This window comes from Scophthalmus maximus, chromosome 2, assembly GCF_022379125.1.
Source record: "Scophthalmus maximus strain ysfricsl-2021 chromosome 2, ASM2237912v1, whole genome shotgun sequence".
NCBI classification, from domain to species: domain Eukaryota; kingdom Metazoa; phylum Chordata; class Actinopteri; order Pleuronectiformes; family Scophthalmidae; genus Scophthalmus; species Scophthalmus maximus.
The window spans coordinates 11,369,285-11,382,046 of record NC_061516.1 but is presented as its reverse complement, the minus strand read 5'-3'; the positions used below and the strand labels follow the sequence as shown (position 1 = coordinate 11,382,046).

Here is a 12,762-nt window from a genome sequence, read left to right as displayed (position 1 = left end):
AGCTGAAATCCCCCCTCCCCCTCACATGGTCTCAGCTGGGTTCCCGAGGCGCTCTCCTCTCCCGTGTCACGCCTCCCTAAAGCTGCTGAAGTCATGTTTGATTTGAGAAAACAAGACATTTGTATGAAACCTTTTAGAAAATATTGCACTGAGGACTCCTTTTAATAATGCTGGTAATAATCTAAAACTCTATTCTCCTCTGTCTTAGCAAAGATAGATAACCCAGTCCAGTAGCCTCCAGAAAAGGTAGGTAAGGTAACAATGATGACATGTACTATGAGAGGCCGAGTGTTCGCACTCAGCGGTGCAGCATCTTAGTTTGAGGGAACTATGCAGATCTCACAGCACCTGATGCCGTCTTTCTTTTCTGCAGGGGTGTGTTGGTCGACATTGTTCTGAATGCTACTGTTGAGCTTTTGAACATGAAGACGGGCGATAGCTCAGAGCACAGCAGAGTTTCGTAAGCAGGGTCGTAATTTATGTGAAGAATATGCTTTATGGTCGCCCAAGAGCCATCACTACACACACCAAAACACATTGCACTGACATTTTAGAGTATTTCCCATTTGGTAGGCGTCACTGGCGGTGTCGAACCAGTGTTCGTGAGCTGAGCACTTGCCTCCAATGCTTCATTGTCTCCCATCATCTGCTGTCGTGTCCAGTGAACCACCTGACCTGACTACAAGGGCTAAAACACAGGAGTGTGCCAACCTGTTAGTACATTCCTACGGAGACATCTTCTGTAACTGCACTGTAACGTTGTATTATATTGTCTTTGTTGACTGAAGTGTAAAAAAATAAGTACTGTAGGTGTCTGGCTTTCTACAAACTATTGATTGATGTCAAACTTGCCTTCTTCGTTTGCGATTTAAAAAAAAAAGTGAGACGGACTATGACAAGTTGATCTAATTCAACATTCCTGCCTTTCATTCCAAAGTACCTGTCTGTCAGTATCTGTCAGTGTGCTGTAGTGACGTCACTAATAAGGAAAAACATCCACTGTGGTCCAGCTGATGTGCAACCTATTCCCGAGGCCATTCACCCCCCCCCCCATTCGACAAAACTACAACTGCAAACTGATACTATTTAACATGATGCCATCTGTATGTATGGTGAATTATTTTGTTAATAAAGGTAATGTTTATATTGTAACAGATCAGTCTTTATTAAAAATTTGAAATCTTATTACATATTTACAAAAGATATATATTTGGGTTTACAAAATCTTTCTGAGGTGACATTGGCCTGCAGACAATACTTCCCTGAATAATGTGACATCAGGTAAAAGTCACCTGAAAATAAAGAAGCACACACTCAATGCGCAGATGTTTCCCTTGACATAGTTTCTTTCAAAAGAAAAAAATACAGAAAGCAACATCTGGTACCCTAGACGTGAGGGAGCCGGGGTCGTGTGTCCATTTGAGACGTGGGCTCTTCATCAGGACGGCCCGTGTTGTCCCTTCGGGGCCTGGGGTGCTGCTCCAGCTGCTGAACCTGGGCTTGAACATACCTGCGTGTCAGGGGGCTACCGTCCCGCTGAGCAGCGTGGACATCTGCTGATCAGACACGCTCTCCTGCTGAGTCACACCTATGGCCTGACAAAGGTAGACAGCCAGGATGTGTTTGCACTGGGAGAAAAGAGCACGGGCGTTATTATTATTATGATTCAATGAATAGCCACAGGCACCTATGTGATAAACGACATGGACGTGGAGCAGTAATGAAAAGTTTTCTGCTGAATAATGTTCAGTCCAACAATATTAGTCACAGAAGCCAAAGCCCGGAATGATTTCCGGAATAAACATTTGTGTAAATGAAAAGCACGTGATTAAGTGTGTGTGCAATGAACAAGAAGTAATTCCAGTAGCTGATGTTCCTCTTGAGTTATTTTGTATCTGTTTGCGTGCGTCACTGAACACGTTCGAACGCTCCTCTCATTACTATCAACATTAACATGTTAATCATTGACTTGTCTTCACACTGAGCCTGTTCCATGCATTTTAAATGTGATTTCCTCAAAAACCAACACTCAAGTGACGTGAGGAGGACAAATGTACAGGAGTTTCTTAACGTCGGCTCTGTTTTTGAACTCTTCTGCTGTCGGGAGGGAGAGCGGCGTTATCTGTCCTCTGACTTACTCGTCAGTAGTGTGGACCTGCTCAGGCCTTATCCAGTCATGTTGGAATCTGCGCCGCTGCTCCAGTGGGGGAGGACAGCAGGCTGCATGGTCAAACTCAAGAGTCTCTTGAGTGTCGTTATCTTATGTTATAATAAAAACCCGATTCACCGCAAGCCTTATGTTGCAACATCATTTAGCTGTAGCTACTTAAGTTGCTGGAGAGTTTTTTGGGCACTGAATAGATTTTTTTGTGCGTCTTCATGGGGAATGATAGCAGTGGCGCTGATCCGCTCATTCGGGTCTGATGCAGCTCTGGGTTTCTCACACTGATTTTAGCAGCGTTCTCCAGGGAAACAAATCCCTCTGGTGCTCGGGGCAGTAGCTGAGGTCGTTTGCTAACAGATATTTAGAGCAAAAAACAACCAGTTTGGGGGGCGGAGACACCGCTCAGTGACCAGACACAAACATGACCAACCAGTACATCTGCTGCACACATTTCAACGAGTGCCTCAGTCTCATTTTCAACTGAGCAAAGGTTTTCTCCAGGATACTCGCCTGACTGACAGGACACAGCGGACTTTATCTCTGTGTGTCAATATGCTATTGTATACACGTTGTGTACCACACGTGCAAAATGATTCCTGAGTTTCCACACCGATAACTCCTGATACTATTTGTCGGTTACTTTGAAGAATAAACTACAAGGCAAAAGAACAGCCAACGTTATTTAGAAACTGTCGGATCAAAGAGTAAAGTAAAGCAGAAAAGAAATCCAACCAAGCATTTCATGTTTGCGTGGTACCGCTAACAGATTGCAGTTCAAATTGTTTATCACGTTTTTGTGTGGGACTCACCAGCAGCCCTTCGTTTCTGCGGAGCACGGTGTAGGCGAAGGCCGGACACGGGCAATAGTGACAGGAAACAAAGCAAGTGTACAAACGTCCTGAGCCTCCGATTACCTGCAACAGATTCATGCAGAGTACATTGAAATATGTGGCTGTTTCTACACAACAGGTTGTGTGTGTGTGTGTGTGTGTGTGTGTGTGTGTGTGAAAGATCATACGCACACAACCTGTGTCTGTTGATTCTTTATGAGGAGCAGCTGAGGAGCAGTGGAAAGAGTCAGAGAGTTTGGAAAGGTAAACAAGTGCAGAAAGACAGACTGAGCTCTGAGATACAGAACAACAGGGGCATCAACATGTTTCCAGGAACATTTTTTCGAGTCACAATCTCCTCCACCTCTCGCCATGATGACGTCATACTAATCATACTAAATGTTCAAGTCAAAACTTATCACCTTCTTTGAATTTTCATCTAATTTCTACATTTGCAGGTACTGAGATAGAAAACTATACATTTTTAAATATGTGTCGTCTAACAGCCTCGGCTGGCAGCTCCTCCTGCACGACAGGCTGGCGCACACTCCCGGGCTACAGACTCGTCCTCATGCACATGACACACGAGGACATTAGGTCTGTGGATTAGCTTGACACTTCACAATAACTAATGTTCCCAGGATGGCAGAGCAGGCTCCATTACTTTCCAGAGCTTCCATAAATTACCTTTCCCTGCGACCTACTAAAGTAAAAAACATCTCATTCGTTCAGTGTGACACTTCATTATAAATGAGGCCTGAGAGACATTTACATGGATTTAAAAAAAAAAACCCAAAGTGAAGATGAATAAAGCTCCACAAACAGCAGGATGGGGACAGAACCAGTGAGACTGTGCGGACCGAGCCAAGGAATGCTACAGTTTCTAAAGAGCCAAGTTTATTGAAACCCAGCTCACACTTCCTGGGTCCTTTCTGTCGTCTGCTGGCATCAAAGATCATGTGGCTCTGCTGCAGCTCACACTGCAGAGCTGGAAGCTAATATCATCAACAGGGACCACAAACTGTGGTCTTCAGAGCTCTTCAATGAACACTGTGCATCAGAATCTGCCATTCACCATCCGCTGCAGATGGGACAGCGATAGTTAAAGCCTCAGCAGAGCTCTGGCTCCGGCTCTGTCTGAAATGTTCGCTCTCACGGGAATACGTCTCAAGAAGTCATCATGAGCCAGAGGGCCAGGAGTTTGGACGGCCCTCTGTCCACTGGTTACACACTATAAACTGGGTTTTGGGGAAATTTAAAGCTCTGGGAAGAGACACGCAGCCCCTGAATCTGTACTCCCACATCGCCAAGTCATTACCGATTGGATGCATTTCATTTGACCCGAGAGTCTTTGGCTGTTTATTTCATTCAATCACTGTCTTGTCTTTGATATGTTAGCTGATGACCTCCCTCAAGTGCGAAAAAGCCTTTGTCCATCCCACATGGAGTTTGTTCTCCATTCCAGTCAGGAGGAGAACATATTTAAAAATAAATCAATTCATTTGAGGGCCTCATAAGTTGCCTCTTCTCATAACCAGGCCACCACATCAGCATAACGTGCTTTCAACTGCTCCTTTCACCACCGTACCACAGACTACACAGTGTCTGAGCAGAGGTGACAGGAAACATTTTAAGTTTTAGAAGGGCATACCCCAATCAGGCAATGCTAACTTAATTATATTGTAAAAATATAATTTCCAGGTTTGGGATCAATAAAACAAATCTATCTATCTATCTATTTATCTATTGTGTCTCTGATGGTTGCAAAGGTTAATAGTTAAGATTGTCTCTCATGGTGAAGATCCCCAACAACATAATTTAGTGTCTGGAAATGTTGAAAAGGTGTTTTGTTCGGCCAACAGTCCAAACCTAAAACAGAAAAAATCTTCACATCTGATGAAGCTGGAGCCGCCAATTATTAAGCATAGTATCGCTAAATTAAAAAGTTAATCAACAGTCAATTTGGGTCAGTAAACTATTAAAGCAGCTAATCGTTTCAGCACTACTCTCCTTATCAGCGACCCATGATGGTTTATTGAGTAAAAGACTGAATGCGTCATCCACAGTGTTCATGTTCGTGTGGTTGTTGGAGTTTCCGAACTGCTGAGAATACAACAACCAACTACTTCTGTTTCCCAGCAGGCTTCGGTGCACCATTTCCTACGAAAAGATCACCGAGTGTTAAGACTGGGATAAGGTGAAAAGCAGTGAAATGTCAAGATCTCATGAGTTATTCATTCCTCACGAGGACAGAGGAGAGCAATCATCTGCATCAACGTGACGTGAAACTCAGTTGTGTCCCACAGAAACAGTATATTAACAGGAAATGGCTTTAATTGTTCTATTCAGCATCTCTCTGACACAGGGCCCAGTGTGCCTACAACTTACCATACACAGTACTATATGGTTTAAGAATAAAGTTTATTTCCAAACATGGGTCTCATCATTTTCAAGAAAGCATTTCTTTCTGTCAACAACGTATGGTCCACACACACTGAGCGAGAACACACTGCGCTCGGACGAGAGGTGTCTCCTGTCCTCCAACTTTGATTTCTTCAAAGTCACAGACCTGCTGTGACAATATTTAGCCAGAACCTAAATTATAAATGAATGCCATGTCAGCTATGTTTTGATTTCAGGTAATAACGTAGAAAGAGCTTGTTTTGTTTTTTCTTCTTTTACCACGGCCCACTGAAGTACTCACTGTGAAATTTAAATTGACACAGTCAAAAGACCAGTGGAAGCTAAATATTTGTGGTATGGCTTTTAGACAGCATTTGAACAGACGCAAACTTCAGTCTCACTTAACGTATCCAAAACTGTCAAAACATAAAACAGAGGCTGCCAAGATCACAGGAGCAACACTCACAACTGGTCGTGCGACAAAATAAACTCAATCTGTAAGATTTATGACGAAGACAACGAAGAATTTTATGTGATGCTGTAAAGTCTTCCTGTGAAGGCACATGATTTACCGCACGATGTAATGCTACAATTGTTCAAAGAGAAGTCAAGTCAGGAAAATTCTGCTTGGACAAATAGTAGTAGCTGAAAATGTTTTTAAAATCAACCCTCTAATTACATATATTTCATGTTGCTCTGAAGCAAAATGTTGAATGTTCATACAGTCGCAGAAAAAAAGTATGTGAATCATTTGGAATTATCTGGTTTTCTGCATTAAATGGTCATAAAATGCTATGTGAGAAAACATTCCATCTCATAACCCATCACAAAACTGCAACTTGTTTTACACCTGAGCATTTGGACAAATTAAACAAATAAGACATTTTGTGTGAATTAGTTAGGCGGATCCACAGATACTGTTAAACCAACAAATTATTATTATTGGTTCTCAACTTGCTAAATAATGACGTGAATATTGTTAGATTAAGATTAAATGAGATTGGTGTGGACATACTGGGGCTGTAACTAACATTTATTTTTCCATTCTAAATTATTTTGCAGATTATTTTAATCAATTAAATCATTTAGTCTATAAAATATGAAGTGAAAAACAGATTACAATTTCTCCCAGTGATTTTCTTAAACTGCTTGTTTTGTTCCAACCAACAGTCCAAAACCAAAACATGTTCCTTCCATTTGCTTTCATATATGATGAAGACAAGTGCAGATCCACACGTGTAGTGTGAGAATGTGGAAGAAGCAACTGTTAAACTGATCTGGAGCGATTGATTAACCACTGCAGTTCAAACACATTGTTTCTAGGATCACAGAGATTTATATTTAAGGCTTTATCAGAAAAAATATCCAAAAATCTGGAAGTGTCTTTACCGATAAGAATGAAAATAGCACTCACACTCAATAACACACAATAACACTTGATGTATTTCTTCTACTGGAATTGTTCGCTGGAAAACAAATGAAATTTGAAACTACAGCAGTTTCCAGAAGAGAAGATAGAAATAGAAATTATTCATTACCAGTACATTTTGCTGGACTGCAAACATCGAACAATTAAGACACCAAACAATTGAGCTGAACGTGTCCTGAGATAATCCATGTCTTAATTTAGCTGCATTGTATTTGAGAGTTTCTTTCATAAAATTGTTATTGCAGGATGCTGAAGGAGTTTACAGGAAATTTGGGTCACAATGACCGCAACCTTGGTGGACTGCCTGGTCCCCCCACCACGAGTAGCATCCTACTGAGGATAACTTTTGAGATCATCATGACTCAGGTCAGTTTTCAGAGAATGGAGTGATAGCCTTTCTTCCTAAATATGAAGTAATTTAGTGGCGATGGATAATATTCTATAATTAAAAATATGTCTGAGGCCCTATCTTACACCCAACACAAAGCGGCGCCAAGCACGACAAAAAAATGTGCTTGCAGATCCAGACATACGTAGTTGTTTTCACGTCTTCCTGTCACTTTCAAACACTGTGAATGAAAAAGAAAAACTGCAAACAAAAAGGACTGTATCCAAAGTGTGTGACCTCAACTCATGTTTGTGGGAAGGACTTCTTACATTGGCACTGAATAGTTAAATGTTTTGATTAATGAGAAAATGTCTGGACAGCTATGAATTCTTCACTAGAATTTTGATTTCTCCTTAGAGATAAATCCTGATTGGCCGTGATCTCGGACCCTTACACTCAAACTAGACGCGACTAAAACAAGGTACAAGTAAGAATTCGACTGAACATTTCCTTTGTCTTGGCACCTCCTGCTTGTTTGAAAACAGCCCCACTATCAGTTGTGCTGATGTTTTTTTTAATCTAGTTATTACACTTATGTTCTTTATTGGTGAGAAGAAAACAGCTGAACTGGCATCATCTGTCTTCTCTATTTGGAGGCATACGACATGAATACATGTGGGAGTGAGAATGTAACACACGCAGTCGACTAGTCATTGGGGTACAAAAATCCACGGACGTCCAATAGTTTCATTCTGAGAAATTATGTAGCTGCTACAAATTGGAAATTGTGGATATAGTTGCAAGGAAGATCAATATTCTTGGCAACATATGATAATATTCATACTGCTCCGCCTGACAAATGGCACATTCATGCCAAACTTTACTTGCTGTGAGTCGTCTATTTTAATTTACTTATGTTACCCTGTTAGGCAGTGGTTTTTGAATTCCCAATTCTTTTCTAATTTAGCTTGGCTTAAAACAAGAAGCAGATCTACAATTCCTTGCCAGGTATAAAATGCTGAGCATTCATTTGTATGATGTGATCTGTGATCTGAGTGTGAATGCTGACAGATGACATGTGTTGACAGATCCATGACAGACCTGGAAGGCCTTGCGTCCACTGGAAGATGACAGACAGGTGACTGAGCGCTGGTCGACCAGGTCCAAAGCTTGTAATGCGCAAGGCCCGAAGACAAACTTCAGACTGAAAAACATGAGGAAGAAAATTTGAGAGGTGAGGGAAACTCGTTTTGTACTTAGTGTATTCAAGTTTAAATGTACAGTAAACATAGATAACACATTACTGTGATAGTGCTTCTGCTTAAATAAGTATGTTTTGTCAGCCCCCCCGTAGAGCTGCCTTAGGGACGACTGTTGGTAGAAAAAACACCTTTGCCTCTTTTACACCGTACATTTCCAACAATGACTGAATCCTCCCACAGTCGTGAACCCGGCAAAAAATGTTTTTATTTGTATTGTAACCTCCAGAAAAACTTTCTTTACCACATGGAGAGAAGAATGTATTGAAATCAAAATATAAACGGTATTACCAAGAGTATTATTTTACAATGAATATATATATTATGATATGGCAAAAGGTTACAAAGTACCATGAAATACTAATATTTTGATTTCCAATGCAATAAACTAAATTCTGTTATGCATTACATCAGATAAAACTTTCAAATCAATCAGTTTTTTTTTGTCATTAACAGTAGACATCTTTTCCAATGTAAAACCGGCAGATAAATATGAAAATGCGATGGTCTACGTGTGAGTCACCAATGGGTGCTGAAGTGCCCTTAAACCAGAGTCTTCCCAACTAGATCAGGATGTGGCCACTTCTCTTTCAATAGCTCGGTCCCTTGTGCCGGGAACTGTTACAGTGAAGACACCAAATTGTGTCACCGAGTCTCAGTGCTACGTCACTTTGGCAAAATACCTCCCTTGACGTCCTCGCTGTGGTTTTCTGTACTCAGTTCGAACGCGCTCTGATTCAGCCAAGTCACAAAGTCACACACTTGCATGAGTGACAGCATAATAACATCTTGCAGTGGCAGAGTTAGTAACAAATATTTGTGTTGGGAATAAGAAGTTTGACACTTACGCAATAAGCAGGTCATCAGGTACTGCAAAAAAAGGAGAAAAAAGGAAGTAATTCATCAAATTGCATTCATGCATTTTCATTTTTTTATCAAATTAATTAATTCCAAAAGTTTTTTTAAATTATATATATAAAAAAGTTTTTGTTATTTGTGATGAGCATTTATATGCAAACAAATGAGGTGCTTTACCTTGAATCATTTAATAGTTTTCAATATGACTTTCTAACCAAACACCCTGTGCCTCTGTCAAACAGTATTTTCTATCTGTTTTAACATCCTGCTTTTGTGTTGACACTGAAGTAAAGACTATATTAAGATACACAGACAACACCTCTACTTCTTGTGTAAACTTGTTTGGTTTGCCTCGACAAAAATGTTTATGAGCCACTGGAGAACTATGCCTAGACATGAGCGCCTGGTGTTTTCATCCTGTGGCAAGTTTAAGTCCTGTTACAATGTATTTATTTTAAAGAGCTATAAAGATGAGCAGATTAACCGTTTTGACAAAAAAATTATAAGCAGATCATTTAACAATTGAGTCACTTTTCAGACAGAGGTGAAAAATAAGCTTCTTAATTGTTACAATTTGCTGCTTCTTCTTGTCTTATATTAAAGTGAACTGACACGGTTCAATATTGGATATCACTATGAGCTCTAGGGACTTGAGTCTGTCAACTTAATAATTAATAGTGATACACCGAACAAAATTAAACACTTGGCCGAATACCGAATAAGTTATTTTTTCAAAGCAGTTTTTCTTTTATTTTGCCAAATTTTTCACCATTGCATAAATTAAATAGCCTCAATGTGCATTTTCCTTTTTTGTTTTGATTTTCAAGGGAAAAAAATCAATTACAAAAGTACACTTTATAAATATTTATATAACACTGAACTTTTTTGGTTTTACATTCCAGCAGACATTATACCAGCAAATCACAAAATAACTTATACTAAATAAATTAGAAAAAAATTAAACGGAATAAATTTATTTGGTGCATCCCTAATACTTAATCGAGGAAATCATGCAAATATTAACGGTGGTAGGTTCTACACACACGTTTATTTTCTTTTCACACTGGTCACTGTTGGTTTAGACACTGGTAAAATTCTCTAAGTAAAAACAAGAAATACTTTTGTTTTCAATCATATATTTTTTACTTGTATGGTACTGCTGGTGTTGCTGAATGCCGAGAGGTTTTTGGTAAAGCATCTGATTAGTTTTCTGCAGAGAGGAAAGCTGAAGGCCAAACAGTTGTGGCTTTAAAAAGTCCAATGATCCTTTCAGCTCATACGGTCAGAAATAGAACCGTTGAGGCAAGGCATTGCTACAGTGGCCCTCGACATGACTTCAGTTCACGAATTAAAGCAGCTCCTCCCTCCTCCACCCAAAGCTGAAAATAGGAATGTATTCTTGTTTTGTAAAAAAAAAAAAAGTACAGATAAAAAAAAAACACTGACTAATTGTAAAGTCCAAAGGAATATCGAGCAAATTTAGGATTCAGGGCTTGGCAAGAGGAAATCCTTGATGTAGGACACGCACAATACTTTGCTGTACATTTTTGGAGGCACAACATTTGATTCGTTTTCAATTTTAAAAACTGATCAGGGACAAATGTCTTGTGAAAAACTGCAACAATATCAGTTGATTTGAGAGCGTATCGATGAAGAGTGAATTATGACAGTGAGCCAGCAGAGACAGACACCGGGCCTCTTTCACAGCACCGGTGTAAATGATACAATCAATGAAGGTTAAATGACTTTTAGCTGCTTCTGTTTTGTGCACTAAAGTTCTAATAACATAAACTACGTTATGAATATTATTTATATTGTTCCTGAACATAATTGCTGAAAAAATTAGTCAATGTTTACAGGTGTCTAACTTTAGTCTGGTGACGTTCATGTGCTGTCTGAAAACCCTACAAGCAGAAGTGAGCTGCGAGAGCGCCCCCTGCTGCCCACTTATTGAACTGTATCGTTGTAAAGCGCTGGAGTAGCGAAATGAGTGCGACATTAACTCAACTCAGGACGAAAGTCACGACAGTTGCGTTAACTTAACGTAGAGAGAAGTTCACTCCTCGCCCTTGACCAGAGGATAAGTTATCGTGAGTTTTCTTTCACGAAGACAAGTGAGTGTGTCACGTCCCGCTATTAGCAGCTGTTAGCTAGCGATGCTACGGCTACCTATACATTTGGTCCTGCCCTGGGGCCGACTGTCGGCTTCGTGTCCCGGTACCTCCCTCGTCTTACTCTGGGACGTGTCCTCGTATGTTTTCTGGATGTCTCGGAACAGTTGTTCGGCCACTGCAGGTAAGCGTGAACGCATTTCTCAGACTGTTTCACTCCAGGACGCTTCCTCCACAGGACCGGAACCGAAACACTGGCAGCTTGCGGCGCGAACCTTTCAAAATAAAACGCCTGGTAGAAATCTGATGGGACTTGCTGGGAGGTCCTGTGGTTTTCAGTCTTGTAAAGTGACGAGGTGCACATTTTAATGATCCTTCCACCACAGCCCTTTCTTTGTTGAAGACAGTGGCCAAGGCAAACCAATTTAATGTTAACTTAAACTAGTATGAGCAGTGTGAACATGGCCTGCGCTTATCACAAAAAAGGAAAACCAAGCAGATCAATATTCTTGGCAACATATGATAATATTCATACTGCTCCGCCTGACAACTGGCACGTTCATGCCAAACTTTACTTGCTGAGTCGTCTATTTTAATTTACTTATGTTACCCTGTAAGGCAGTGGTTTTTGAATTCCCAATTCTTTTCTAATTTAGCTTGGCTTAAAATAAGAAGCAGATCTACAATTCCTTGCCATGTATCTGATTTAAACTCTTCTCATGTGTTTTTCAGTGATACAATAGCATAAGTGTCAGTTCACATGAGATCAGTCGCAAAAGGCCTTTCACGTTTAGTTCAGGTCTAAGGAATAAAGAGCTAAGGAGCCAGCATGTACATCTGCTGCTTTTTTATCATGGACTGCTCCATTCCAGGGTTCTGGTACTGAGCATTGTGAATCACTGACATGACTTGCAGCAAAGCTCTGATGGAACAGGGCCATTGTTGGTGATTTTAGTGACACCTGTGCTTCTCCTGCAATGAGAAGTGAAATTATGTGGTGCGAAACAGTCCCATTAACAGAACCCTGACATTGGATCGCCTAAGTCAGCCACTGACATACAACTTTCTTTGACAAGCTGTGTCTGATGTGAGAAAGGTACACTTCCTTTCACTGGCCAGCACATTGTCAGTAACTGACTTGTGGGTCATCACTGTTGGAAATTATGGACATACCACCAGATTCACTGCAAAAAACTTCAAACCATTATTGACTGAGTAAGTTAAAACATAAAAATCAGTATCATTTAAAGAGTACATAGACTACACAGGGGCAGGCTTTAAAGAAAAGCCACGTTATACTTCATCAGCTTGTTTAACCTGGCAGCAGTAGACATTGGGATGCCATGCTAGATCCCAGTAGTCAAAGAGATAAGACACCTA

At 40.4% G+C, this 12,762-nt stretch overlaps 1 protein-coding gene across 2 annotated transcripts; it reads right to left on the bottom strand.

Moving 5' to 3' along the window:
* Positions 1 to 1,140: 1,140 nt before the first annotated feature.
* zswim7 (zinc finger, SWIM-type containing 7) lies at positions 1,141 to 11,654 on the bottom strand. Of its 2 annotated transcripts, none has more exons than XM_035625528.2 (5): positions 11,507 to 11,654; positions 9,262 to 9,283; positions 8,256 to 8,358; positions 2,974 to 3,078; positions 1,141 to 1,628 (listed from the first exon to the last, which is right to left on the bottom strand). In XM_035625528.2, exons 1-5 carry the CDS (start codon positions 11,580 to 11,582, stop codon positions 1,518 to 1,520), a joined length of 417 nt encoding a protein of 138 aa, XP_035481421.1. In that variant the 5' UTR covers positions 11,583 to 11,654; the 3' UTR covers positions 1,141 to 1,517. The 2 variants fall into 2 exon arrangements, with proteins under 2 accessions (XP_035481421.1, XP_035481420.1); XM_035625527.2 differs by having other exon boundaries at positions 11,441 to 11,649.
* Positions 11,655 to 12,762: the final 1,108 nt, after the last annotated feature.

Coding starts and splice junctions, on each gene's coding strand:
- zswim7 (XM_035625527.2), bottom strand. CDS start 11,582: ATGCGTTCACGCTTACCTGCAGTGGCCGAACAACTGTTCCGAGACATC. Junction 8,359..9,261: donor CCTGATGACCTGCTTATTGC/GTAAGTGTCAAA, acceptor CATGTTTTTCAG/TCTGAAGTTTGTCTTCGGGC. Junction 1,629..2,973: donor GCAGAAACGAAGGGCTGCTG/GTGAGTCCCACA, acceptor CTTTTCTCCCAG/TGCAAACACATCCTGGCTGT.